This window comes from Ostreococcus tauri (genome assembly GCF_000214015.3).
Source record: "Ostreococcus tauri WGS project CAID00000000 data, contig chromosome 04, whole genome shotgun sequence".
NCBI classification, from domain to species: Eukaryota; Viridiplantae; Chlorophyta; class Mamiellophyceae; order Mamiellales; family Bathycoccaceae; genus Ostreococcus; species Ostreococcus tauri.
In genome coordinates, this window is record NC_014429.2 from 1 (window position 1) to 26660 (window position 26660).

The 26660-nt window shown below is 58.4% G+C and overlaps 18 protein-coding genes across 18 annotated transcripts; 8 read left to right on the forward strand and 10 right to left on the reverse strand.

Moving 5' to 3' along the window:
- Nucleotides 1–469: 469 nt before the first annotated feature.
- On the forward strand, nt 470–1567 carry OT_ostta04g00010 (unnamed product; the record flags this gene model as incomplete). The annotated part of the gene is made up of 1 exon (XM_003078470.1): nt 470–1567. The coding sequence occupies one exon, from the start codon at nt 470–472 to the stop codon at nt 1565–1567; it is 1098 nt and encodes a 365-aa protein (XP_003078518.1).
- A 410-nt stretch (nt 1568–1977) lies between these two features.
- OT_ostta04g00015 (Universal stress protein A) lies at nt 1978–2667 on the reverse strand (the record flags this gene model as incomplete). The annotated part of the gene is made up of 1 exon (XM_003078471.2): nt 1978–2667. One exon carries the CDS (start codon nt 2665–2667, stop codon nt 1978–1980), a length of 690 nt encoding a protein of 229 aa, XP_003078519.2.
- A 58-nt stretch (nt 2668–2725) lies between these two features.
- OT_ostta04g00020 (Alpha-ketoglutarate-dependent dioxygenase AlkB-like) lies at nt 2726–3547 on the reverse strand (the record flags this gene model as incomplete). The annotated part of the gene is made up of 1 exon (XM_003078472.2): nt 2726–3547. The coding sequence occupies one exon, from the start codon at nt 3545–3547 to the stop codon at nt 2726–2728; it is 822 nt and encodes a 273-aa protein (XP_003078520.2).
- A 275-nt stretch (nt 3548–3822) lies between these two features.
- On the forward strand, nt 3823–4713 carry OT_ostta04g00030 (Nucleotide-binding, alpha-beta plait; the record flags this gene model as incomplete). Its single annotated transcript, XM_003078474.2, has 1 exon — nt 3823–4713. One exon carries the CDS (start codon nt 3823–3825, stop codon nt 4711–4713), a length of 891 nt encoding a protein of 296 aa, XP_003078522.2.
- A 111-nt stretch (nt 4714–4824) lies between these two features.
- On the forward strand, nt 4825–5181 carry OT_ostta04g00040 (Pre-mRNA-processing protein PRP40; the record flags this gene model as incomplete). Its single annotated transcript, XM_003078475.1, has 1 exon — nt 4825–5181. One exon carries the CDS (start codon nt 4825–4827, stop codon nt 5179–5181), a length of 357 nt encoding a protein of 118 aa, XP_003078523.1.
- Nucleotides 5182–5336: 155 nt separating this feature from the next.
- Nucleotides 5337–6617, reverse strand: OT_ostta04g00050 (unnamed product; the record flags this gene model as incomplete). The annotated part of the gene is made up of 1 exon (XM_022984389.1): nt 5337–6617. One exon carries the CDS (start codon nt 6615–6617, stop codon nt 5337–5339), a length of 1281 nt encoding a protein of 426 aa, XP_022838667.1.
- Nucleotides 6618–6903: 286 nt separating this feature from the next.
- Nucleotides 6904–8322, forward strand: OT_ostta04g00060 (Peptidase C54; the record flags this gene model as incomplete). The annotated part of the gene is made up of 1 exon (XM_022984390.1): nt 6904–8322. The coding sequence occupies one exon, from the start codon at nt 6904–6906 to the stop codon at nt 8320–8322; it is 1419 nt and encodes a 472-aa protein (XP_022838668.1).
- A 127-nt stretch (nt 8323–8449) lies between these two features.
- Nucleotides 8450–9373, forward strand: OT_ostta04g00070 (Rieske [2Fe-2S] iron-sulphur domain; the record flags this gene model as incomplete). Its single annotated transcript, XM_003078478.2, has 1 exon — nt 8450–9373. The coding sequence occupies one exon, from the start codon at nt 8450–8452 to the stop codon at nt 9371–9373; it is 924 nt and encodes a 307-aa protein (XP_003078526.2).
- Nucleotides 9374–9518: 145 nt separating this feature from the next.
- On the forward strand, nt 9519–10205 carry OT_ostta04g00080 (unnamed product; the record flags this gene model as incomplete). Its single annotated transcript, XM_022984391.1, has 1 exon — nt 9519–10205. The coding sequence occupies one exon, from the start codon at nt 9519–9521 to the stop codon at nt 10203–10205; it is 687 nt and encodes a 228-aa protein (XP_022838669.1).
- A 104-nt stretch (nt 10206–10309) lies between these two features.
- On the reverse strand, nt 10310–13307 carry OT_ostta04g00090 (Translation elongation factor EFTs/EF1B,dimerisation; the record flags this gene model as incomplete). The annotated part of the gene is made up of 5 exons (XM_022984392.1): nt 10310–11800; nt 11902–12015; nt 12121–12814; nt 12980–13023; nt 13287–13307. The coding sequence occupies 5 exons, from the start codon at nt 13305–13307 to the stop codon at nt 10310–10312; spliced, it is 2364 nt and encodes a 787-aa protein (XP_022838670.1).
- Nucleotides 13308–13559: 252 nt separating this feature from the next.
- On the forward strand, nt 13560–14189 carry OT_ostta04g00100 (Uncharacterised protein family Ycf19; the record flags this gene model as incomplete). Its single annotated transcript, XM_003078481.1, has 1 exon — nt 13560–14189. One exon carries the CDS (start codon nt 13560–13562, stop codon nt 14187–14189), a length of 630 nt encoding a protein of 209 aa, XP_003078529.1.
- Nucleotides 14190–14276: 87 nt separating this feature from the next.
- Nucleotides 14277–15167, reverse strand: OT_ostta04g00110 (Serine/threonine-protein kinase, active site; the record flags this gene model as incomplete). Its single annotated transcript, XM_003078482.1, has 1 exon — nt 14277–15167. One exon carries the CDS (start codon nt 15165–15167, stop codon nt 14277–14279), a length of 891 nt encoding a protein of 296 aa, XP_003078530.1.
- A 325-nt stretch (nt 15168–15492) lies between these two features.
- Nucleotides 15493–16839, reverse strand: OT_ostta04g00120 (Metridin-like ShK toxin; the record flags this gene model as incomplete). The annotated part of the gene is made up of 1 exon (XM_003078483.1): nt 15493–16839. One exon carries the CDS (start codon nt 16837–16839, stop codon nt 15493–15495), a length of 1347 nt encoding a protein of 448 aa, XP_003078531.1.
- A 106-nt stretch (nt 16840–16945) lies between these two features.
- Nucleotides 16946–18253, reverse strand: OT_ostta04g00125 (Metridin-like ShK toxin; the record flags this gene model as incomplete). The annotated part of the gene is made up of 1 exon (XM_003078484.2): nt 16946–18253. One exon carries the CDS (start codon nt 18251–18253, stop codon nt 16946–16948), a length of 1308 nt encoding a protein of 435 aa, XP_003078532.2.
- Nucleotides 18254–18562: 309 nt separating this feature from the next.
- Nucleotides 18563–19135, reverse strand: OT_ostta04g00130 (PDZ domain; the record flags this gene model as incomplete). The annotated part of the gene is made up of 1 exon (XM_022984394.1): nt 18563–19135. One exon carries the CDS (start codon nt 19133–19135, stop codon nt 18563–18565), a length of 573 nt encoding a protein of 190 aa, XP_022838671.1.
- A 1904-nt stretch (nt 19136–21039) lies between these two features.
- On the reverse strand, nt 21040–22194 carry OT_ostta04g00150 (P25-alpha; the record flags this gene model as incomplete). Its single annotated transcript, XM_022984395.1, has 1 exon — nt 21040–22194. One exon carries the CDS (start codon nt 22192–22194, stop codon nt 21040–21042), a length of 1155 nt encoding a protein of 384 aa, XP_022838672.1.
- A 172-nt stretch (nt 22195–22366) lies between these two features.
- OT_ostta04g00160 (unnamed product) lies at nt 22367–23773 on the forward strand (the record flags this gene model as incomplete). The annotated part of the gene is made up of 1 exon (XM_003078488.2): nt 22367–23773. The coding sequence occupies one exon, from the start codon at nt 22367–22369 to the stop codon at nt 23771–23773; it is 1407 nt and encodes a 468-aa protein (XP_003078536.2).
- Nucleotides 23774–23826: 53 nt separating this feature from the next.
- OT_ostta04g00170 (Domain of unknown function DUF4101) lies at nt 23827–26283 on the reverse strand (the record flags this gene model as incomplete). Its single annotated transcript, XM_003078489.2, has 1 exon — nt 23827–26283. One exon carries the CDS (start codon nt 26281–26283, stop codon nt 23827–23829), a length of 2457 nt encoding a protein of 818 aa, XP_003078537.2.
- Nucleotides 26284–26660: the final 377 nt, after the last annotated feature.

Here is a 26660-nt window from a genome sequence, read left to right on the forward strand (position 1 = left end):
ACCCCTAAACCCTAAACCCTAAACCCTAAACCCTAAACCCTAAACCCTAAACCCTAAACCCTAAACCCTAAACCCTAAACCCTAAACCCTAAACCCTAAACCCTAAACCCTAAACCCTAAACCCTAAACCCTAAACTTCGAACCCAATTCCCCTAGAATTAGGGTCTAGAACATACAGGAGGACCCGACACCAGAGCAACACCACCACGAAAAGAGACAGACACAATGACACACCTCCTCAAAAAATGATGTGAGCGAGAACAGAAATATAGTCCGTTCCGCGAACGACAAGACGCGCACAGATGACGGAGTGAGCGAGGCAAATCGATTCCGGTCACAAATCTGGGCACCACGCGCGACGTCGCGCGTCTGGGACGTGGAGAGGGCATTCAGCGACGCGCGCGTGCGGCTGACGACTACCGACTGATAGTTTCCTACTTCCGAAACTATTGTAATACAATCACGGAGGATGATTGAAGCCATTCGCGCGTTGTTCGCACCGAAGCGTGGGCGTGACGATGCGCAACAGGGCGAGGAGCAAGCGAAACGGCGCGCGGAGATCGGCGCGCGCGCGGTGGACTCGACGAGTGCCGGCGGTGCGTTCGACGGCACAGGAGACACGGAAAGCGCTGAAAAACGCGACAATGGCGTCGCGCGGGGGGGCCAGGGCACGAGTGGCGCCGAGCCGACAGGTGGTGCGGACGAGAACCCGGCGGAGGAGGCGACGAACACGGGGAAGGGGAAGCGGAAGTGCGTTCTGTGCAACCGCGCCGACGCCTGTCGCACTGTAAATATGTTTTTCGTCGGCGCATTGGTCATTGACGTGTTTCAACCGATTTTCAACCGATACTCTCGCATCAAAAAGAAGCAAATCGGTACAATTGATAAAAATCAGACATTTCGTCAAGGCGACGGTTTGTGCGCAGCATGTTCCGCGCTTTTTGAAGATTGTGTTCGCCGCTGGCTCGATTGGAAGTTTGAGTTGATCGTTGACGCCGCGCGCAAGTTGAAGATTTTCAGCGCGCACGTCCGCGACCACTTGGATGGCAAGTTGCCGAGAAAGAACGATGTGGCCACACTCGCGCGATGGGACCATGACGATGATGGGGAAAGAGACGGCGTTCCGGTGGGAGATTGGTGGTACAACTTAAACCGCTCATTGGGCCAAGAGCGACTGAAGCGTTTGAGAAAATTCGATGAAGACTCCAACAATGCGCTCCAGTATCTCGAGACGTGTGTATTGCGCGAAGATGGCTATGCATATATGAACACAGCGCACGACGCGCGCAAGTTGAAGATTTTCAGCGCGCACGTCCGCGACCACTTGGATGGCAAGTTGCCGAGAAAGAACGATGTGGCCACACTCGCGCGATGGGACCATGAAGATGATGGGGAAAGAGACGGCGTTCCGGTTGGACAGTTTTGGTACAACTTAAACCGCTCAACGGACAAAGAGCGACTGAAGCGTTTGAGAAAATTCGATGAAGACTCGAAGCATGCGCTCGAGTACCTCGAGACGTGTGAACCAAGAAAAGCCAAGGCTTTACCAGGCCGAAACGCTAAATAAGGCTGATGAAGAGATGAATGAGCTGATAATAACGGTCTCCATGCGAACAGAAAAACATTGTAATTCATCTGTCGATACATCCAAGCGAGTTTCACGCGCGCTATACACATTCAGATTTAGGATTTACTGTGAGACAGTGAGTACGTATCGACGAGCGCTTGTTGCAGGGCGATGATGCGATTCGATCTCGGCAACAGCTCCACGGGGTCACGATGTGGGATCACGAGCTGTTCCACGGCCATTCGTACCTCCTCATGGTCGTATTACAACGCCTCTCCAATCGGAGCCCTCTGGTGTCCATTTCCAGTCTGGTTTCAAGGTCAAAAATCGAAAGGCGACAACGATGCTCACGAGCGCTGCGTCGACACCGCCGTCAGCCGCGGAGGCTCACTCGTCGATCTCCAACGTGTTCATGGCGCGATAGTCCATCCACCGCTCTTTTGAATCAGTACGCGGTGATGACTCCGATTCAACACCGTGCCTTCTTCAGGACGGATCATCACCACGGGTACTTTAGAGTTGCGCAGACAGTAATTCGCCACCGAGCCGACAAAAAACCTGCGCATCGCGCCCCGATTATGCGTCGCCATACAAATCACGCTAGCCTGCACCGCTTCCGATATCGCGCAGATTAACTCTCCGATCGCGACGTTCGAGGATTGTCCAGTGGTCAAATCGATGACGTACGGGACCTTGCGCATCGCTAAGTCTCGTCCAAATCGCGCCTGAATTGCACGTTTTGCCTCGTCTCGGACAAACTGTTTCATTTCTGTTTTATCGAGACGCTCGCGCGTCGGTCGAGGCGCGTAAGCGTACGTGAAACTCCAATGCGCCGGAGGCAGGATCTTCAGTAGATGAATCGTGTCCCGACGGTCGCGGTAGATGTTTTTCACCGCCCACTTTACCGCAGCTGCGGAGATGTCATCGTCGTTAACGGGACACAGAATGGTGCGCCGAGGCACAGGCACAGGCATCTCTGACGCTTCGCTCTGTTCAGAAGGAGCGATTCTGAGCTTGGATATCGCATCCGTCGCGGTTCCGAACGACGCAGAGTTCTGTCCATCGTTTGCTATCGACGAATCCGTCGCGGCAGTGAGCATTTGCGCGCCCCAAAGTGAAGTCGCGCAGCGCCGAGAACGAGACAGAGCGGCAATTCAATCAAGTGCGAGGCTTCGTAAGAAACGCCGGCGCTCGTCTTGCGTTCAGCACTTGACGAAATGTCAGCGAAATCCTGTATCCCTGACGCTCGACGACGTCGCAACCTGGAGGAAAGTTCTCCACATTAATGCTACTTGCAGATTTCTCGTCGAATCGGTCCCCGCTTTTTATTGCGTGTAAATAACTGCAATAGGCTTCGCCGGTGAAAACGAAGAGCGACCGATGTGGAAGGAAAACATCGAATGCCATCAACGACGTGGTGCCCTCACCCGTTTGCTTCGGAGTGAATTGAATCACTCGGCTCGCTCCTATCGAAACTATGCACACCACGTCGCGATACAACGGACCATCTTCATGGGGCATGATACCTTCAGTTTCGTCGTATATGTTCACCAATGCGTGATTCGCCATAAATGACGTCGTGGCCTTCATCTTCTCCATCGATTCATCGGGCGCGTCGTTCGTCGCCACCAACGTGCCCGCGCTCGTCGAAACTCGTTGCATCAGCTTTCGTACGAGTGGAGGGAAGTCGTCGCGAGAGAGCGTCACGCGCGCGTTGACCACGCCACCAAAGCTCACACACCTACGACCGCGCAACCTGGTGAAACGCGTCCCCCTCGCCGTCGCGCACACGTCGCCGTCAGCCGAACGAACGAACGCGTCGCTCGTGTCTTCGTCACTCACGACGGCGCGTGGCCCCAAGAGCTCGCGCGCGAGTTCACGGGCGTCGTCCCGGGTGACGTACGCCGTCGCTATCCATGCGTCCGGTCGGATGCGCGCGAACGATCCCTCGCGCGCGTCCATGTGCGGTCGCGAGCGCATCTGTAGAAAATGTGTAAAAAAAAAGTCCTACAGACTCCTCAGTCCGTGACGCGATCATGAGAACGCGCCCGTCACAGGTGCGCGCGAGACGATGACGACGACGAGAAGACCACTCGTTCGACGTCGACGGTGACTTTGATGCGCGCGAGGAATCGTTCACAGGACGACGATTAAGCCGAGGGCGAGCGGTCATGTCAAAACGGTATCGCGAAGATCAACGCGGTACGTGGGAAAGAGGCGGTCGGGATGATGGGCGAAGATCGCCGCCGAGGTGGATGCGCCGTGGGGACGAAGACTACGAGCAGCGGCGCGATAGATATAGTCGAGAGCGCCAAGTCTCACCACCAAGACGTCGGACGGAGTGGCCTCCAGACGAGCAAGCGCAGCACAGAGAGCGCCGCGCTCCATCGCCACCGCCGTCGGCGTCCACTCACCAGACACAGATTTTATTTTTCAATAACGTCCCGTCTGATGCGACGGAGGAAGAAATAGCGAACAAGGTGGGCTCCGTCATAGATATACGGTGCGTTCGTTCAATTCAGGTGCCCGTGGATAAGTCAACGCGTCGACGAAAGGGCTTCGCTTTCGTCGATTGCGGAACGGTTTCGAACGCAACGCTTGTAAAGGATGCGCTCAACGGAGCGGCGCTCCGGGGCGACTGGTCTCATGGAGGGTTATCGATAGAGTTCTCCAACTCTGCACGATCGAATCGACAAGCCGCGGCTAGCGCGGCTGCACAGGTTGCGATTTTGCAAGCCACCGCCGTGTCGTCAATGACGAAGTCGAGCGCCTGTGAGAGTGATTACGTCTTCGACAAAGCCACCGGCTACTACCGACACCGGACGACCGGTGCTTTGTACGACGCCGTTACGGGTCTCTTTTATGACGCCGCGACAAACGTGTGGTACTCATGGAACGAGAAAACGCAAGAGCACATCGTGGTTGGCGGTTCATCGGCTCCGTCGGCGTCGATGAATGAGAATACAAATCGTCTAGTCGTCGCTACGGTCGAAGCCGCACCTACTCGCGCGATGCAAATGGAGAAGTATCGAGATCGCGCGAAGGAGCGGCGAAAACTTCACGGCGAAGCCATCCTCGATGGCGCCGCGCCGAGAAATACCGTAAAGGGTGTCGTCACCGGCGGAAAGATCCGAACGAAACGATAGATCCACCACCCTCAGATGTACGTGAAACCCATCTTCGATGTCCCGTTCCACTCGCGAGCGTGTCCGCAATGATCTCACTTTTCGGCGACCCTTACTTCTCGGTGTCCAACCATGCGCGCTCACGGTATTGCTCTCTTCGTCTTCGTTGTCTTCACATCGACCTTATCGACCACCGTCCAATCCGCGAAGCAAGTCTTCTTTTATAACGACGTGACCGGTGAGTCACGGTGGGACGATCCAGACGGTTTGACGACGTATAGCGATGACGAGGGGAAGGAATTCTGGGTCGATCCGAATACGGGTGAGTCCACGTACGAGCCTCGAACGAAGTGGAGCTCGCACGATAGCGAGGACACGGGGGTGAAGTATTTCTACAACGAAGAGACAAAGGAGAGTACGTGGGATCGCCCAGAGGAGCTCGCATGGCGAAGAATCGAACAGGACGATGACGACAACGATAGTCTATAGATGGTCTTTAGCGAAGCAGACGCCCGAGTCGAGCCGCCGAGCGAGGACAGAGACGGGGGCGCGACCGGGGAAGAATTATAATTATAATGTACGTTGTCCGTCGTCACGACTTGCTAGTGCTACGTGTAGACCTAATAATACATAGCTACGCGTTGTCAGCGCGTTGCGAACACGACCTCTGGCTGAGACGCGACCACGGTGAAGATACCCACGACGACACTCCACGCCGCCGAGAACCAGCCCAAGATGACGAACATCTCTGACGTAAACGTCGTCGCGGTCAAACCGCCGAGACCGCATGAGAAAATAAACAACGCAGGAGCCGCCACTTGGAGCGCGACTTTGCACACCAGATGGTTGGTAACGTCAAGTTTACGTGTAACCACCGCGACGGCGCGCTCGCTCAGGACGCCGTCGTCATTTCCTTCTTTCACCTCGTACCACGCAATCAATCCGGAATCTAAGTGCGCCTGTGTCAAAGGATTAACGCTCGCCATCATGAAAGTCCCGGCGATGACGAACATCACGCACTGAATATCTCGAGTGGTCGTGTCCAAAAGTCCGAGCGGCTCCGAAACCATCGCCGGAGAGCCTGCGACGACGGCTAAGACGGGCAGCGCGAGAGCAGTGTGCACGACAAATCTTCTCCAGTGTGAAACTGCGGACGATCCCGCGTACGAGGCCGCCCATTCGGGAATGGTCGTAAAGATCAGATAGCTTTTCGTCACGCGAACCGTCGCCGCGAGCGATAAACCGGCGACAGCCGCGCCGAGCAACCCGAACGTCACGCCGACGACTTCGAGCGACGCTTGCGGCCTCCCGCGCAGGTTATCCACAAGCACCTCATTCACCGCGTTCGCGACGCTCGCGAGTTTGAAATCCCTCACTCCCACGGGTGCAAGCAGAACGAAGAGCGTCGACGCGCACCAAGCGACGAACGCGAAGAGCATCGCCACCGTCTTCTCCGAACTCGGCGTCACCCGCGCGTCCGTGTGCGCGCGCCAGAGCGCTCGCATCGCTATCCCGATCCCAAAGGCCGCGAGCGTGGGCGTGAGCGCGTCCGAAATCTCCGACCGCGCTCTGACGATGCGCTCCACGAACGCCCCCAGCGCACCGAGCGCCGAGACGCCAAAGTAAAATGCGACGAGGTCCAGGTCACCCGCGAGCGCTCTCCCGCGCACATCCTTGAAACGAACGACGAGACGTCCGAGCGACGTTCGCTCGAGCTCCTTTTTAGCCTCTTTACGCTCTCGCTCTCTCTTCTCGTCCGAGCGCTTGGACGACGACGCGCGCTCGCCCCGTGCGTCGGGCTCCACCGTGGGCAAGGCGAACGCGCACTGTTCGCCGAAGATTGCGTCGGCGTACGCGTCCAGACCGAGCGCGGACGACGCGGCGAGGGCGACGCAACGCGTCACGCTCCAACGATCGATCGTCATGTCGTCCGGACCTCCACCGCTCGCGCCGACGCGCGAGGCCGAAAAGTGCGGGCGCGCGCGCACGTCTCCGTTGGGCCCGTTTTTGTCGGTGGCGACGACGTGATGAGATCTTCACAGCGCGACATCGCGGGCGTGAAGCGAAGCGCGCTCGACGTCGTCGAATCCGAGTGGCGAGGTGAAATAGACGCCGTTCCGAGCGTCGACGTCTAATCGAGCGACCGAACGGAGACTCGAGCGACGAGACGAAGGACGCGGGAGACACGAGGAGTAACTGTTTGGTTTCGCGATGGTCACCTTCGACGACGTCGCGGAGACGCGCGCGTCATCGGCACTGGAGGCGACGACGACGAGCGATGCAAATGAGACTCGGAGAAAGGACGATGAGATCGAACGCGGCGATGACGGGGACGTGATCGAGCCATTTGGAGAGAAGGTACGAAGGTTCGCGCGCGTGTCGAGAGCAGCCGTGGCGCATCACCCTCGCGTGCGAGCGCTCGGTCGATTGGTGACGAGAAAGACGCTGGATGATTTACCACCAGACGCTTCGTTGGTCATGTTCGGGGTCACGCACTGGGATCGAGAGACCTCGAGCGGCGAACGCTCGAACGAGGTTGGGCGCCGAGAGTGGGAGCGAGACTGGCGTTCGCGGTGCTGGATGACTTATCGACGCGGATTCGAGGCGCTTGGGCGCACGAAGTGGTGCACAGATGCGGGCTGGGGGTGTACACTCAGAAGCGCTCAGATGATGTTGGCGAACGCGCTGAGTATCCACAGTAGAGGTCGGCATTGGCGGCGCGAAGTGCAGTTGGTAGCCGTGCACGAGAACGAGACAGCAGACGACGGCTCCAAGTCACCAGCGGTTTCTTTCCTAAGTGGGGTCGTAAACAAATTGAAAATACCACAGAGCGAACGCACGAGGGCGGGCTCCGACGCGCAAGAGGACATCTTACGTCTGTTCGCGGATGAAGTTGGCGCGCCGTTTTCCATTCACAGGGTGTGCGAGAAAACGACAGAGTGGGGCGCGCCACCGGGACGATGGTTCGAGCCGAGCGTCATGTGCCGCGCTTTTGAGGCATTGGTCGCTGAGCATGATCTCGGGAGCGAACTCACCGTGCACGTGGTGAGCGGAAGAGAGGGAGAAGACGGTGGCGTGCCGACAGTTGATGAAGCCGAAGTACGAGCAAAGAGCGCGGACGTCGGCAAGGCGCTATTACTTTTCGTGCCGGTCGTGTTGGGGGTGGGAAGGACCATCAATGCGAGATATCTTAGTCAGTTGAGATCGATGATGGCGTTCAAACAATCGGTAGGTATCGTCGGCGGACGTCCAAACTCGTCTCTGTACTTGGTCGGTCACTCTGACGACGTCTTCTTTTACCTGGATCCGCACACGGTGCAAGTCGCTTCGTCGATGGTTACGATGGACTTTGAGAGCTATTATTGTCCGACTCCATTGCACGTGTGTGGTGGAGATCTCGATCCAACGCTCGCTCTGGGATTTTACTGTCGCGACGGAGACGACGTCGCCTCTCTCCTCGTCGACATCGAGGCACTCGCCCGAGTAAACGCCACCGCGCCTGCGCTCGCGATTCGTCCTGCCGACGATAGATACAAGTCGATATCACCGCGTCACGCTGAACGCGCGTCGCCCTCTGTACCCCCTACGGATATACGCGACGACGAATTTGCTGACTGGACGTTCGTATGATGGGGCTCAACCGTCTCCGAGCAGAGTGCTGAGACTTTGTAAACCGTACAACACGGACCCTTCTGCGATGGATTTAGTCGACGTCACTAGATAGTAGCCCCGGTCGGGCATTCACCGAAGTACGACCATGGCGACGACGCCGACGACTCTGCGAGCGATCGCGCACCCTCACGCGTCGTGCGCTCAACGCACGAAGCGTATGAGGGCGCGCGAGGTCCGTCCACTCGCGAACGCGTCCGCGATGGCGTTCGCGAAACGAGAGCACGACGCTGTACGGGCGAGCGTCGAGCGAGGGTCGAATATGACGACGCGAGCAGCGCGAGCGACCGTCGTCGCCATGGCCGCAGCGGATTCTAGCGCGATGGCCAAGGCATGTGACATGGATGAACTCCCGCGAGGCGAGCGCAAGCTTGTGCGAATGCTCGGAAAGAGCATTTTGTTGTTCTGGTATCGCGACACTGTGTTCGCAATCGAGTCTCGCTCGCCCGCCGAAGGGGCGTACTCTGAGGGATTCGAACGCGCTCGATTGACGCAAGACGCGTGCATTGAGTGTCCGACGACAAAGACCAAGTTCGATCTCAAGACGGGGGAGATCAAGGAGTGGTATCCAGATAACCCAGTGCTCGCAAGGCTTACGCCGAAGGACACGTGCCGCCCGATGGAGGTGTTCCCGGTGGACATGCGCGCGGATGGTATTTATGTCGACGCTAAGAATGGTTCTTTGGGTCCGGACTTCGTCGCCCCTATCGGTTTTGGCGGTTCGAACACGTCGTTGGAGAGTAACAACGTCTTTGCCGTTGAGACGCCGATGTATGTGGAAGGCGAGCAGCAGGGTGGCAAGAAGATGTCCTCCAGCGAAGACCCGACCGCTAAGATGGACGCGAGTCAGCTCGGCGGTGCAATCGCCGTCGGTGGAGTTATTGCCGTCGCCGGTACGGGTGCGTGTTTGTACTATGAAAACTACATCGCGCTTGGCGCTCTGTGGATTGTCGGCTTTGCCTCCGCCGCATTTGTTGCGCTCAAGACCACTGGTGCGCTCGAAGACGAGTAAACACCGACGACGATGACGAACGTAACGACGCAAGTGTCGATAATATTCGTTACATGTAATACCCATCGATCTCACCTTGACAAAGAAAGCGTTCCGTTCAATTCGTCACTGCGCGCCTCCTACAGTCTCGTGGCGTCACATCAGCATGTCAGTCAGTGGCACACAGTACGTCTGGTACGGTTCATATGGTTCTAATCTATGCGCTGAACGGTTTCGATGCTACCTCGCAGGTGGCCGACCTCCCGGAGCCAGTGTGGAGCAGCCTGGAGCTCGAGACTCCACGGTCCCTTTTGCCGTGCCGCCGACTCGTCAATGTCCTACTTCCTCGATCGTCGTCCCACATCGCATGTTCTTTGCAAAGGCAAGCCCTTGGTGGTCCAACGGGGGTGTTGCTTTCCTGGACGTCACGAGAGAGGAAGAAGATGCGAGCTTACACAGCGTTCTGCGACTGTACCGAATCACTCTTGACCAGTGGAACGACGTTTTAGCGCAGGAATCGGGTTTAAACCCGAACGAAGAGGCCGCGGTCGAGGCAAGATTGACCGTCGAAGAGGTTCTCGACATGGCGAGGACGAAGTCGGGTCATCACCGCATTCCGAAGAGCTGGTATGGCTACGTTCAGTGTCTCGGCTACTACAAGCCAGCTGAACCAGTTCTCACGTTTACTCTCCCTCCCTCAGACTTACTCGATATACGGACGGGAATCATAGACGAGGTGAACCCACCTTCACCCGCGTATCACGATATCATCGCGCGAGGTTTGGTTGAGATCGGTGGCCACAGCCGCGATGAGGCAGATGCGTACTTACGCTCGCGTTACGCGCTGGCTTGAAGATGGATGTACTTTATTATTTAGGATGAATTTGAAGAATGTTATTGAACAGAATAGCTTGTATCTATCGTGCGCACGCAAAATTTGTCACCTACTTGCATCAATTAATTCGCACCAGTCGCGGCAGCAACTTCGGCGGCGAAGTCATCCACGCGCTTCTCGATGCCTTCACCGAGGTTGAAACGCTGGAATCGACGGATGGAGATCTTCTCGCCAATCTCTGCAGTCGCCGCCTTCACAAGATCTTCAACAGTAATGCTGGTATCCTTGATGAAGTCCTTGGTGACGAGAGCCTTCTCGTTCACGAGCTTCTCGATGCGGCCAGTGACGATCTTCTCACGAATTTGTTCCGGCTTGGACAAGAGGTCCTCCTTTTGCATCTCAATGGCGCGCTCGCGCTCGACCATTTCTTGGTCGGCGTCCGACGGAAGGACGTATTCCACCTCCGGGCAGGCCGCGACTTGCATCGCGAGATCTTGAGCGAGCGTCTTGAACCTGTCACCACGAGCGACGAAATCGGTCTCGCAGTTCAACTCTAACAAAACACCAATGCGGGAGCCAGCGTGGATGTACGACACAACGGCACCTTCCGCGGCGATGCGGCTTTGCTTCTTGTCGGCCGACGCCATACCCTTCTTGCGCAACCAGGCAGTCGCTTCATCGATGTCGTTGTTATTCTCACCAAGCGCCTTCTTGCAGTCCATCATGCCGCAGCCGGTGGAGTCGCGGAGTTGCTTGACGAGCTTCGCGTCGACCTTCACAGTGGACACCTCTTTCTTCTCCTCTTCCTTCTCCTTTTTCTCTTCACTCGGTGGAGCCGGTGCCTTAGCTTGAGTTTGAGCCGCCACCTCCGCGGCGAAGTCATCCACGCGCTTCTCGATGCCTTCACCGAGGTTGAAACGCTCGAATCGACGGATGGAGATCTTCTCGCCAATCTCTGCAGTCACCGCCTTCACGAGCTCTTCAACAGTAATGCTGGTATCCTTGATGAAGTCCTTGGTGACGAGAGCCTTCTCGTTCACGAGCTTCTCGATGCGGCCAGTGACGATCTTCTCACGAATTTGTTCCGGCTTGGACAAGAGGTCCTCCTTTTGCATCTCAATGGCGCGCTCGCGCTCGACCATTTCTTGGTCGGCGTCCGACGGAAGGACGTATTCCACCTCCGGGCAGGCCGCGACTTGCATCGCGAGATCTTGAGCGAGCGTCTTGAACTTGTCACCACGAGCGACGAAATCGGTCTCGCAGTTCAACTCTAACAAAACACCAATGCGGGAGCCAGCGTGGATGTACGACACAACGGCACCTTCCGCGGCGATGCGGCTTTGCTTCTTGTCGGCCGACGCCATACCCTTCTTGCGCAACCAGGCAGTCGCTTCATCGATGTCTCCGTTATTCTCAGCGAGCGCCTTCTTGCAGTCCATCATGCCGCAGCCGGTGGAGTCGCGGAGTTGCTTGACGAGGGCGGCGGAGATGCCACCGGCAGCAGCCGCAGCTGGTTTCTTTTCCTCGGCCGGGGCCGCGGTGACTGGAGCCGCGGCGGCCGGAGCCGCGGCGGGAGCCGCGGCGGGAGTGGCCGGAGCCGGAGTAGCCTTAGCCTGCGAGGTATTTGAGTGAGTAAAAGGTCCAAAAAATATAGCACTACGTATTACAACGGCGGTTGAGGGAACCCAAGCCGCGACGTTGCTCATGCACTCACCTCGGACGTGGACGGGAACATGCTCGCGGAAATACCCTTCTTCTTGAGCGCGTACTCCATGGCGCTGACAGCACCCTCGACAGCGGCGGAGGCTTCAGCATTCATTTCATTCAACTGAGATGAAAATAACGAGGTCAGTCTACGTGTTCTCGCTTTGCTGTGGAAAATCATCAATCGATCGAGCGCGACTCATGCGGGTGCGCGGGAAGAGGTACTTACGTTGAGTTTTTCCTTCATGGAAAGCTTGACCTTAGCACCTTCGATGCCGACGATGGTGACGGTCACCTTGTCGCCCACCTTCACGAAGTCTTCAACCTTGACGTTGAAGTCATCCGAGAGTTCAGTGACGTGAAGCAAACCTTCACAGCCTTCGGCGACTTCAACAAAGGCGCCGAACGGTTGGATCGACTTGACTTCACCCTCAACCTTTTCACCCTTCTTCAAGCCCTTAACAGCTTGAACCTTCGCGTCCTGTTGCTTCTTGTACTCTTGGCGAGCGAGGAACTTGGCCTCTTGCTCAGACTTGATGGCCGCGAGCTCTTCCTCGGACTTGGGCTTCTTCATGGTGAGCGAAATTTTGCCATCCTTGATCTCCTTCACCCAAACTTGAACATCTTGGTCTTGGGAGACAACTTCGGCAACAGACTCGACGAAACCATCCTTGAGCTCGGAGATGTGCACCAAACCGTCTTGCTTGGCGCCGAAGTCGACGAAGCAGCCGTAGTCTTGGATGCGCTTCACCTTACCCGAAAACTCAGCGCCAACGACGACGGCAGAGTCTTCAACGGTAACGTTCTTGCGCGGGAATCGGCGGCGCGGCTTCTTGTCGGCCTTGCCATCCGCTTCCGCCGCCGGTTCAGACACCGCGGCGACGACAGCGCATCGGCGCGCGACGACGACGCGCTTTTGGGATCTGCTGTACCGGTGACGCGAGTGAGGGTGAATTGTCAGTCAATTGTTCGACGGAATATTTTTCTCCACCGCGTGCGCGCGAGAAAGCGTTCGCGACGCTCTCGATTGTCGCAGGATTCGCCACTGTACGCGGTCTATCCACCCGCGCGTGGGGTCGCGCACGCACCTGGCGGCGACGCGAACTTGAGCGATGGTGGCGCGCTGAGCGAGCTGCGCTTGAGAAAACACCAAGTGTGTTGTCAGTCGATTATTCAATGATTCCTCCACCGAAGACGTCGCATCGACGACGCGGGCGCGCTCGAGCGGCACGTCGCCACCGCCGCCGCCGGTGACGTCGCTTATCCCCGAAACCTCGTAGACGGATCGTCACTCGGGCCGTCGACGGGTGTGTCGCGCGCGAGCGGGTGACGATGGACGAGGACGCGATGGATTAATTTCTCATCATCGTCTCAGAGCGCGAACCGCACACGCACCGCACTCGTAGAAGCAGCCATGACGTCTCGGGGCCGAGAGCGACGACGGCGAGTGGCGCGAGCCCCGGGGGCCTCCTGGAGGTCTTGGCGTGCGATACTAGAGTGATCACTCGACGAGGGGGGACTCGAGGTCGTGAGTACGGAAAGTGCGATGGTTTCGTTTTGATTTCTCCAGCGTCCTCGTCCTCGTCCCGTCCTCGTCCGGGCCCGCGCACGTCCGCACACGCGAGCGCGCTCACTCGCGAACGAGTGAAACATCGCGCGTTCATCACCATGCCGTTCGCCCGGGCGCTCGAGCGCGGCGTCCTGACCTCCGCGCGCGCGAACGATTGGGCCGAGAGCGATGACGTCCTCGCTCGCGCACGACGGACGCTCGTCGAGCTGGGAGACGCCGCGCGAGAGGGTGCGACGGCGGCGATCGAGCGCTTGCGTGATGACGGAAATGCCGTGCACGTTCGCGGTCGATCTCGCGGGATCGGTCCGGACAAGCGCGAGGTTTTGCGATGCGACCCGCGACTCAGAGGGAAGTTTCTCGCGGCAATGATCCCCGGGGACAGCGCCGTGGAGAGCGTCATTACGAGCGGCATCTTCTCCACGCTGAACATTTACAACACACTCATCATCGGTCGACTCATCTTGACGTGGTTCCCGAATCCACCGAGGCAGCTCGCGTACCCCCTGGCGACGCTTTGCGACCCGTACCTCAACCTGTTCAGAGGCATCATCCCGCCCCTTGGCGGGATCGATCTCTCCCCCATCTTGGCATTCACCGTCCTTAACGTGTTCCAGGGCACCGCTGCGGCATTGCCGTGCGAATACGACGAGAAGACGGGAGAAGTAATCCTGCCGAACAAAACGCGCAGTGTCGTGAAGGCGAAGGACGTGACGGTTGCTCGAAAATAGATCTCTAATCATCTCGTGTAATATAGTACAGAGTCTAAACGCTACTACTTCCGGGACGACGGAAGCGTCTCCGATTCGCCGAGAATCTCAGCGACCGATGTGTTCCCTGTAGTCATCAAACCATCTGTGTTGCGTCGCGTATTTGGCGCTTATACGCTTCTCTGGTGAGTACTGCAGTAACGATCTCAAGAGGTCTACGCCAGCTTCGTCCAGGGCTGGGCACAGCGACTCCCACGGCTTCGCCTTCCACTTTGGAAATCCCTCTTGGTAATCTGGCAACTGCTTCGCCTCGGGCCACAAGGTCTCGCCCGGAGTACCCAAAGTTTTGAAGATTTTGAACAATTCATCGATCTCAGAATCGCCCGGAAACAGGGGCGCGTGATTAACCATCTCCGCCATAATGCATCCTATGCTCCAAACGTCCACTGGAGTTGAGTACGTGCGCACTCCGAGGAGAATTTCTGGCGCACGATACCAGAGCGTCACAACTTCGTGAGTGTACGCACGTACGGGGATGCCGAACGCCCGCGCCAGGCCAAAATCTGCCAACTTTAACACATTATTCGTCGTATCGATCAACAAATTCTGTGGCTTTAGATCACGATGGAGCACTCGGTGCGAGTGACAAAACGCGATGCCCGCGCATATCTGGTAGACATATCCCTTTATCACCATCCGATCGTTCGAGATGTGCGGGGAGGAATCCATGTGCTTTTTCAGGTCCAGATCCAAGTACTCGAACACCAGGTACAGTTTTGTCTCCTCGTGAATCACCTCGAGGAGGGACACCACGTTCTCGTGACGCAGCTCTTTGAGGAGCGAGATCTCTCTAATCGCAGTCGACGGCACCCCCTCGTCGTCCTGATCGAGCCTTATGCGCTTCAGCGCCACCATGGCGTCATCTCGAAGGCTTTTCGCCTTGTACACTACCCCGTACGTCCCCTCACCGATCTTCGCCACCTTCTCGTAGTTCTCCATGGCGATGGTGACGATTACTGGCCTCCGCTCTGGGAGTCTCACCGAAAAGGCCGTCGCGAGCTAAAGAGGCGTCCAAGGCGTCCCGATCGTCTACGATCGAGTGGAACTTCTCGTCGGACACTTCTCGTCGGACACTTCTCGTCGATCGCGAGCGCGGACTCGTCCGCGCGCGTGCCCAAGTGTTGCGAACAACTCCGAAAGCTTGACCGAATATGAATATATCAGGCTGGAAGTAGACAAGATCCTCGACGCGATGATGAACCTGAGAGAATGTTTTTACAACAAAGAAGCGAACAAAATATAGCTAATGCTACTAATGGGTGTCCTACGAGGGCTGCGAGCGGCTTGCACGCTCTCGTGCCCGAGCGCCGTCAAGCGCCGTTGTGATGACATCGTTTCGGAGCAAGGAGACGCGAAGGATTGCCGCCCTTGTCTCTTCCTCAAATTTCTCACCGTCCGATATCACTTGTTCGAAAACTTTCAACCGCTGATTTTCACCCGTTGCGCGTAAGGTATTATCCGTCGCATCGATCCTCGCTCGAATCTTCTCAGTCGCTATCAGTCGCACGAGCTCTTCTTGAAGCGCCTCGGGAGTTGTGTTGAAAGCCATAGCCATCGTCGTCAAATCCACTGATATGTACGGTTCGACGTATTGAATAAGAGCGCGCTCACGTATCTGCTTGTAAAGAGTTTCAACGTGCGCACCGAGGTGGATATCAAGCGCGAGCACGTCTCGCATGGAGTCCAATGTTGCGAAGCACGATGTGTACTTCGAGTTGTAAAAGTCGTTCACCACCTCTCTGACTTCCGCCGCCGCCTCCAGATGAGCGCGAAAAGCACTCTTCTTGTTATCCAAAACTAATTCTCGCAGGCCATTTCTGTCAAAGCTCGCAAGAGCGCATAGGGTTCCGTAAGTTGCCACGTCCTTTGTTGCACACATGCTCGCGTACAAGGTACCGATTTCCATGGGTATCTCCGTAAATTTATTGGCAGCCTCCTTGAAGTGCCCCATTCGTAAAGCAGCTATCCCACTAGAACACGCTAACTTAGCTCGTAATACGATCACCCCTTCATCACCGTCGATGAGGTCGAGAGTTGTCAACGCTTTGTTCGCGTGCACGTTGACGTGAGCAAAATTTTCAGCCTCGAGCGAAACAGCTATGACGCTGAGGCACATCGATACGATGTGCTTGGGCGTCGAGCAGTAGTCCCGCGTGCGCATGTAACAAGCCAATGCGTTCTTCAAGTCGCCTCGATCGTAGTAATGATCTCCAAGCTCCACGTATTGCATTCTCAAATTCTCTTTGACGCGCTCTGTCAACAGGTCGGTGAGCCCAGATTCTAGTTTTCTCAATTCAGCGTCGGATTTTCGAGCGTTCTCCTCGATCCAGGCGTCGGTGAACTCGACACCGGACTTAGAAATGTTCCTACGCTTAGCAGTCGCCTGTGCTCTCTGGTACAGCGCTCCGTTCGCGAACGCGGGCGGTTTCATTGTGAACGGATTCACCGCTTCCTCGAGCACCCGCTTGGCGTGTCGCAGCGCCGTTAGAGCGACGACGTCGTCCGTGGTCCTCTCGGCGATGACGATCAAGCGATCAACGAGGGCATTACCGGTGTAATGACTCAATAGAGCGTCGAAATCGATCGCGAGCGTCGACGGGCGACTTCGCATGGCGTCCTGTCGCGAGTGGCAAAGTGTGGACGCGGCTGACGGGACCTTAATAGGCTTCACAACGCGCTGCTAAATATGTTACACCGTTCCTCGAGCGAGCATACGTTCACGTCGAGGTACACAGGCCGCACGACTTGGGGCATGCTGGGGTGTGAGAATCGCGCGCACCAGCGAACTTCATGAACTCGGGATTGCGCTCACACCAACCGTCTCTGGCCCATGAAGCGCAGTCGTCCCACTCATCCACGCAAGGCTCTCTCTCAGTGCGTCGCGTCAAGGGGATCATCGGCAGTTCGTCTTTGAATCCACCGTCAAATTTAGCCACTCTCAGCCATTTGACTGCCGTCCATTTCTGCCCGGCAATCACAGGACATGCTCCGTGAAGTGAGCCGTGGTCGAGCTCTCCATCCTTCGTCATTGAAAAGAATAAAATCGCATCACCGCGAACGCTCTTCACCGGAATTCCATTCTTCGCGCAGTCAGTGTGTTTGATATGCGCCGCGAATGGGTTATCCGGTTCGTCCTCCTCAAAATTTTCAGGCAATCTGCCGTTCGGGAAGGTTGTCTCACCGCCTTCTTCAGTGTCGACAAGGTAGATAAGCACCGTCGCCACTCGCTGTCCACCACGTTTCGGCGCCGGATTCACCTTGTCATGAAAATAATCGAAGTGCGGATCGTATTTCTGTCCTTTATCGTACCGCAGAATCTGCATGCCTTCGCCGTTATCTACCGGCACACCACTCAGCCGCGCTATGCGCTCCTCTATCTCGCGCACAGTGTCGTCTTGGGATTTGCGCAAAAACATCCCGGCACTGGTTCGAATTTCTGACGCGACCGAAGATCCTCCGTCCCCCACAACAGTCGATGGTGCGAGCTCTCTCTTCGCGAGCATCATTAAGTGATCGCACTCCTGCGGGCTCAGAAAGTTCCGCATCAGGTACGCCTTTGGCTTCTTAGAGCTCAACACCAACGGCGGCGTTGACGGAAAACCTGCCTCGTCTTTCAAAAGCGCCGCGCGACCGTAAAAGCTCTTCGGGACGTTCGTGGCGCTGTAATTCTTGGATCGCACCGTGCGCGCAAGCGCCATATCTTCATCTCGGTCCGTCGGTCCTATCCGCCTCGCGCGCGTCACGCCGACCGTCGGGCGTCCACCTTGATAAGAGTCACCACCGCGTTCGCGCGCAAGCAGGGCGTGGGTGAGATAGAGAACAAGCATCAGTAATGTCGCTATCGTGTAGTCGGTTCTTCCTCGAGCCGCGAGTGCGCCGTAGCGTCTCGGGCGCGTCTTGGCATTCTCATACTCATCCGACCGCGAGTTCGCGCCAGCTCTTCCGTCCGCCGTGAGCGCGCTCCAGAACGAGGGCCCGCGCCTGCTCGACTTGCTCGGCGTCGTGTGCGTCACGGTTGGGATCATGTCCTCGGCGCACGCGCCGACGGCGCTTCACCGCGACGTCTGCAGTCGGGAAGTGCCACTCGTGGTGCCTCGGGCAGGGCAGAAGAATGAACCACACGTGAACCAAATGGTTGTGGCGTTTCGTCGTTCACGTGAAACGTTGTTATATCACCTGCACATCATAGTTAGGCGAATCGAAGTGGTCGGGGCCGTAGCAAGTGTGGAAGGTCGGTTTGCGATATTAAAAGAAGTTCTCTGGTCCCGCGTTGCGTCGGCTCACATCTGACGTGGACTCAAAACATGTCGCAGTGAAGTTTCCATCGTGCGTGCTTATTGCTTGCGCTTGGCGCGCGCTTCAGCGGCGACACGAGCGGCCCACGTGGCGGTGTCTTCGTCAACGTTGGCAGACTTGAGACCGGTTGCCTTGTACTTCCTAGCCAAGACAATGCCGATGGAGGACGAGTTCGTCGTCATCGCAGCTTCGGCTTGCGCTGCCGTTGTCTCCGCGGTGTCGCACCAGCCTCGAGAAGCACTGCCGTAAGATTTATCGCTAGTACCCTTGAGTACGGTGTAAGTTGTGGCGAGCACAACGTCACCAACGTCGATCTTGCCCTTGGCGGTTCCACCCGGACGGATCGTTCTCACCTGGGGGCGATCGTCCGGACCCTTTTGGAGGAAAATACCGAGCTGAATGTTCGATTGAGAGCAATCGAGTTCAACCTTGTAGACATCCATATCTCCACCGAGCGGATATCTCGTGAGAACGTCCGATTCAGTGAGCTCGTTGATCGCACGAGTGACCGTGTTCACACGCGGGCGAGCCGAGCTCGTACTGGTTCGGCGGAGTGCGCGCGTGTTGCACACTCGCGTAGAAGAGAGTTGCGTCGCGTTCATGGTAAACATTGGTATGAATGTTCGAAAAGTCTCTGCGACAAGAAGCGATGGTTCGTGCGGTCAGTCCGGAGTCCGTCTTCCTCTCGAGCTCAGCGTGGACCCCACCCTGAGAGAAGGGGCTCTGTCCGAGGTCTGTTGACACCATCGAGACGTCCTCACTACGCTCGATGACGTCGAAGATCACTCGACGGGTCGAACAGAAATGATTGCGTTCGCCGGCGGTCGTCCGTGCCTCGGATAGCCAATCAACGCTCGGTGAGCGCTCGACGATCACACGGTCCTGTCGAAAGCGCATTCCAATCGTCTTCTCTCGAAGCGTTCGCACCGCGATCGAGCGATGCGGGCGACCGGGGCGGCGACGACCGTTGGTTGAGCGCGCTTACTCGTAATTTTCCGTCGCGTTCACTCTCGAGCGTACCTCGGTGCTCGGACAAGCGTCGCTCGTGGCGTCGAAGTGTGGATAAACCGTCTAACAACTTCTGCTCAAAGATGATTCGGTCGCTCGAACGAGCTCGCCTAGGGCGTAGAAAGCTAACACATCAGTTTGTTTCACATACCGCAAAATACACCCAGTATACGATAGTAGCAAACGGAATTTGTCTGATATTTATTTCGCTGACGAGGCATCGGAAAAAAGTGAAAGGGGGGCTTTTGCCTCGCGAGTCTCACGGATACGAACGCGGACACTTGTGCTGTTCGCCAACACTAAACTTTCTCCTCACGCCATCCTCGTACGTTTCTTCGCGCGAACGTGGCGTGGGACCGCTCGTGCGCGCGATCGAGCGAACGAAAACGAACCGATATCCTCACGCGCACACGTGCATCACGGAATCGGTGTGCAACGGTGGCATGTCGGGCGGCGAGCGCGCGAGTTTACTCAGAGACGATATCGAAAATGGTGCTGACGTCGAGGGCAACGTAACGCCATCGAGCAAGGCGACGCACTCGTATACGGGTGGTAGAGTCGCACTCGTCTCTGCGCTGAGCGTCGTGGGGGTCGTGTGTCTGGGCGCGAGCGCGTTCGTGTCCTCTTCGGGCGCGGCGCAGGGTTGGACTCCAAACAGTGCTTTGGGCGGGTTCCCAAAGTGGTTGACAGGGCCCGATCGCGCGGAGACATTAGAACTGGGGACGCAGGAGCGCATGGCGCCGAAAATGACGACTCCAATGTGGATCATGGGCGACGCGAAGGAGGGATCGCAAGACGCACAGAAGATTGCGGCGGGTTACTCGTGGCTCACGGGCTTGCTCAGACATCATGCGGGTATGAGCAAAGAAGAAGTGGGTCAGGTTATCAACTTCCAACAGGCTACGTTTCCAAAACGTTGGCCAGAGACTTACGACGTGGCTCAAAACGCCGTGTCCAGGATAGAGAAAGAAAAAATTCCGAGGATCGCATTCGTTCAAGGCGCAGCGTTCAATAACCCTGAGGACTGCGGGCGACCGTGTGACGACCAGTTGAGTCATCACACAGGATGTTTACTCACGCACATGGCGGTGTGGAATCGCGTGTTGGAATCGGATGCTACTCATTTCGTGTTGTGGGAGTCGGATGGATCGGAGCACCTGTCGGTTTCTCCGCTGGATTATGACCAGCTGTACGATGAGTTGCCGCACGACGCAGACATGGTTTGGATGAGGTACGACGTAGAGTCTTCTGGGCAGCTGTTGAAACGATTTAAATCACGCGCGACCGGCACGTGGGGGGGAAATCTCCCATCCATCAGGTTCGATCAGGAGCCCGACGTGTACTTGTACAAGTTTGACAAGCGTTGCAACTGGGCGGGTACGCCGGCGTACATGATGACGAGGAAAGGTGTCGAGAAAATCATGAACTTCATCAACGATGCTGAAAAGGCGGATATGATTGACGCTTGGCTGGCCAATCAGTGCAGATCGAGGCGTCGAGGTGGGCGTCACGCGGCGTCGGCGGCGACGGCGGCGCGCTTGCGAATCGAAAGCGCTCGAGGCGACAACGTCTTGTTCTGATGCACCTCGCGATGCGTCGCGGTGAAGGTGGACATGTCGTCGTGAAACCGTCGCGGAGAGACGTCACTGACGTTGGTGCGAACGATTGGTTCGCCCTCGGCGACGGCTCGCGCGAAATCTTCGTACGCGCGCTCGGCGCGCTCGGCGGAGAGCGCGAGCGCGAGCTTGAACGCCTTAAAATCGCTCAGCGTCTTCGAGGACCCGGCGAGAGCGTTGAAAATGATTCCAGCGCTCGTCGAGTCGAAGTTTCCACCGCCGGAGGTGAGTAAACCGCAGTCCTCGCACAGTTTTAACCATCTGTTGCACGTGAGCCCGGACGCGAGCGGCGGCGAGAACTGTAAGAACGCCTCGTACGACGCGTACAGTCCTCGGGGATCGGTGGGCAACTTTTCGACATCGATCTGTGCCGCTCGCGGCGACGTTTCGCTCGCACGTCTCGACGCCGAGCGCTCGATCCCGTGTCGTTCGGCGTACACGCCCGTGTACGCCGTCTTGTCGTCGTGAAATCGACACTTTCCCGGCGACACCGCCGCGCCCACCGACGGCGTCGCTCCCAACAACTTCTTCGCGACCGTCATCGCGCTCGCACCGTCGCCCACGATCTCCGCGAGATCTTCCGTGACGAGCTGTCGAAACGTCTCGTAATCCACCCGCCGGAGCCGTCTCGCCCGTCTCGCGAACGCGACGTCCACCGCCCGCATCTTCTCCTCCGACTCCGGGTCATCGCGAAACACACACTCTCGACACATCTTCGCGAACCGCGACGAATCCATCGTCCCTCGCTCGTCCGAAATCGTCGCTCTGCCTCTACCGAACGACGCGAATTGCACAAACGCCGCGCGCATTCCCGCCTCCAGATCCCCCGCTCTGAGCGACCGCGCCCGCTCCACCGCCCCATCCGCCCCATCCGTTCCCGTCGCCCGCACGCGCGCCTCGTACGCCCGCGCGCGCGCGCGAACGCTCGGTGCGTCCTCGGTATCTTCATCGCGCACCTCTCGCCCGTTCCACGCCGTCGCGCTCGACGCCGCATCCGTCGTCTTCACCGCCATCGCGTCGACCTCGAGCGCGGCGTCGCGCACCATCGATGTCGCCGCCGGTCTCTCTCTCGCGCGCGCCGCGTTCGTCGTCCACGCGCGCGGTGTGACGACTCGATGTGATTCGATTCACATTGAATTGAAATGCAATGCGTGCACGACGCATTCAACGTCACACATCGATTCGTCCTCCCCGCGCGTCGACGCCGCGCGCGCGGTGATGTCGCGCGCGACGCGGGCGCGGGCGCCGTGCGCGTGCCCACGACGGGCGCGAGCGACGCGCGGGGGCGCCGTGCGCCGGGACGCGACGGGCGAGACATCGCGCGCGCCGTCGACGCTCGCGCCGTCGACGCTCGCGCCGACGACGACGACGACGACGGCGACGACGACGACGCCGTCCGCGGCGTCGCGGTCGGGTGGGACGAGCGGCGTCGCGGCCGCGGTCGTGGGCGCGATGATCCTGTGCGCGGCGGAGCGCTGGCGGCGACGGGCGGCGGCGGCGACAGCGGACGGCGTCGACCCGGATGTTGGCGTCTTGCGTCGCGCGCGTGAGGTCGAGGCGCTGGCGTTGGAGATGTTGCGAGAGTATCCGAGCGAACGCGCGGCGCGTGGGCATCGGGACGCGGTGCGGGAGCGGCGGGCGATCGAGGCGCGGATGGCGGCGCGGGTCGAGGCGAGAGCGAAGGCGAAGGCGTGGCGGGAACGCGTGCGGGTCAAGGGGTCGGAAGATGCGCTCGCGCCGGGGAGCGGTGCGGAGGAGTTTGAGGCGAAGACGGCTCGATTGGACGCCGAGCTCGCGGCGAGACGTCGAGCTCGAGAGGCGAGGGAAAAGAAACCTCCGATGACGGGCGCGAGCGACGTGTGGGTGCGAGCGGATGAGTATTTGAATAGCGTGTTACAAAAAGACGCGTCCACGGCGCATCCGGTGGAGTCGGAGACGATCGTGGACGTGGCCCCGACGGAGGCGTCGGAGGACTACCCGCCAGAGCTCGTGGAGGCGATGAAGAGTATGGAGGAGGACATGGCGAGTGGGAAATTCACCGAAGAGGAGCTTCTCGAAAAGTACGAGCACGTGTTGGATGAATTCGGCAAGGAGTTCGAACCCGAATCGGAGGCGATCGACGACGAAGATGCCGCCGAGCACCCGCAGTTGCTGAACCCGTATTGGTGGCGAAACCTCCGAGCGCTGCACATGATCATGATAACTCCCATCGGCGCGGCGCACGGGGAGACGCGCCTGTTCGCGATGCAAATGGTGCCGGATAGCATACCCGAGCGCGCGCGACCGAACGATAGGTTTCACGTTCTCGCGTTTGAGAGCAAGAAGGATGCGGAAAAATTTTGCTTCTTCATGCAGTCCAAGCGCGAGGACGAAATTTTAGACGACAGTTTGAGAGGTTTGACGTCCATGACTGGAGTCGGACCGAAGGAGTTGCAGAAAATAGCGGACGACGCGAACTACGGCGTCTCCGTCATCGGCGCGGGACGGATCGACCTGTCGCCCAATCGCGATTACGTCGACGTTTTGAACGACGTTACCCACATCGGCGGCGAAGCGTACTTGTGGGAGTTTGCGAAAAAAGTTAAGAGAGACTTCGACTCCGCGAACGGAGAGAGCTCATTGTAGTTGTGATGTTGATTCATGAAATCTGTGTTACAGGCGTCGCGCGATTCTCCTTCTTAATAAATCACCATTCCTCCCACGATCTTCCACTCGCTCTTCGAGCCTTGACGACACTTTTTAAGCTCGTACTTGGCTCGGTACGTGCTCTCGTACACGTCATCTGGTTCGTTCTTCGCGTGATCCTTCAACACCGCGACCTCAGTGAGCGTCGTCTCAACGAAAACTTTCTCAGTTCCAACGGCTTGAACGTGGTCGATACTCAGTTCATTCAGTTGGTACTCCCACGCCCATCCGTGCGCCTTGACGTCCTCGGCGCGCGTTTGCCATTGCTGCAACATCGGCCCCTCTAAGATTCCTTCCAGCTGGCGCATGTTGTGCGTCTGCCCCAAAGCCTGCGCCTTGGCCGTCTGCCACTTGCGCACTATCTTCTCCGCGGTACCCTTGTCCATGGTGTACACGGGCGCCGGGCGTGGCGTGGTTTGTCGTGTCGGCGTCAACAACTTGACGTTGGACAGCGCGCCGCGAGCCGCTTGCAACGGAGCGAACCGCCGCGCGGGCTCGCGCGGTACTCGTCGCGAGCCAGCACCGGGCTCATTCGTGTTGAGAACGAACGCTACACCGGCGAGGACACCAATCTTTGCCACAGCGACGGCTCTGCGTTGGGTATCGGAGATACCAAACTGCAGCGCCGGCGGAGTCGGAAGAAAAGCCGTCGCAATCGAACCGACGCCGGAAGCCACGGCTCGCTTCGCCGATTCGATCGCGCCTTGGATTCGAACGAGCGCGGGCATCGAATCCAATCGGCTCACAAATCCTTGAACGTTCGGCGTGTTGAACCAATCCTCGATGGTGGGCGTGGGTTGTGCGTCTGTCCCGCGGAAGAGCGGGAACGCGACGTCGATCAGCCACTGATCCGCCATCGCACACATACCCTCCGCGAGATCTCCATTCGGCGAGCGATCCTCGATGTATTGCACGAGACTCGGATCAGCGGTATCGTCGTGTAAACCCAGAGTGTACTCGGCTTCCTCAATGCGACCAAGCAAAATTTGACACACCGCGCGCTCGACGGCGACGTCGGAGAAGCGGCTGAGTTCGCCAGGGAGCGTCGAGGCGAGCTGAATTTGCTCCAAGATTTCGTCCGCGTCGACGATGAGCATGGGTTTGCGATCGATGACACCCGCGACGACGTGCGCGAGCGCGCTCTTGTACACTTCGTCAGAGTCAACGGGGATGTAATCCGGAGCGTCGACGAAGAGTGCGACGTGCTCTTGCGCCGTGAGTAATTCGTTCGTCTGTTCCATGAACGCCGCGCGCTGTTCGAGCTGTTGCGACGGGTCCTTGGTCCAAATGAGCGTGCGAAGGGCGCGCACGCCCAGGGCGCGCTCCGACTCGGCCTCGAGCGGCATCGACAACAATTCGAGCACATAGCCCGGAGCGACGTCGTGATATAAAGCCGAGATGTTGCGACGAACTTCCGGCGCGAACGACCGGCCGACACTCGAGAGCGTCTTCGATCCCATCTCGAGCAGTTCGCAACCCTCGGAGATGCGAGGCGGATTCGCCATGAGCGCCATGTGGCCGAACTCACACAGAGCGAGCGCGACGGTGAGCGCGACATCCTTGCGGTGCCTGCGTCCGCTCACGCACTGCGCGACGACGGGCTCAAACTCCATCACGGATTCGTACTCGCCCGCCTCCTGAAGTAAGCACAGAGCGGCGGCGGCGCGATGCGCTTCCACCGGAGTGAGCACACCTTCGCGAATGTCCTCATCGTGCTGTCGGCGAGCCTCTTCATCCTTGAGCACCGCCACGGCTTCGTCGATGAGACTCAGTCGTTGTTCGAGCAGTTGCACGGAGTAACCCTCGGGAAGCGGGGCGTCCATCACGGCGAGAGCCGCTCGTGGAAGCGCGTTCGGCGTCGTTCGCGCCGGCGACAATCCCAAGATTTGATAGTACGAAAGCGGGAGCGGCACCGTGCCCTCCGGGGCGTCAAAGCCGCCGCCGTACCATCCTTGCGTCGGCGCGCGAATCCCCGGGACGTCGTTCACCTCTTCCGTTTCTTCTTCGTCGTCAAAGTCACCCACCGAAGCGGTGGCGACGGCAAAATTTCCACCCACGGCGCCCCTCGTCGACGATCCCGTCGTCGTCGTCTCGCGTCCGTTTTGAACCGAATACCGCGCCGCGTCGTCGTTGAGCGCCAACGCAGCCTCCGCGACGACCGAGCCATCCCGTCCGAGCACCACGGACCCGGACGCGAACGCCCCGTCGTCTTCAACCGTCCGCACCGTGTCCTCGACGCCCTCACTCGCGTCGCGTCCCGTCCTTCGCGCGCGCGAGCCATCGTCCCGCGCCGATCCCTCGTCGCCCATCTCGACATCCGCGCCCACGCCATCGCTCGCCCGCGTCCGCGTCCGCGTCCGCGTCCACGCCCGCGCCCGTCGTCCCCCCCGCGCCCGCGCGGCGCCACCGTCCCGCGCGAGGCTCGACCCGAGACGTCCGCGCATCGCCATTCGCATCGTTCAAAAATTACGCACCCACGTCCGCGACACGCGCCACGGCGTCGTCCCTACGCACCCCCGCGCGCGTCGACGCGTGCGCCCGCGCGCGCGGTGGCGTCGACGACCGATCGCCCTCTGCCGTCGCGGTCGCGGTCGCGGTCGTCGTCGTTTTCACCGTCGACGCGCGATCGAGCTGTCGATGGTCATCGCGCGGGCGCGCGCGCGCGGTGGTACGCCGCACGAGTCGTGACTCGTGACACACCCCCTCGTGTCCTCCACCCCGTCGCGCGATCGATCGCCCCGGCGCGCGTCGTCGGGCGTGATGGTCGACATACAATCGTTTCGCGAGTGATGACTCAAGACACATTTGGGGTAAAAACGGGTACGAA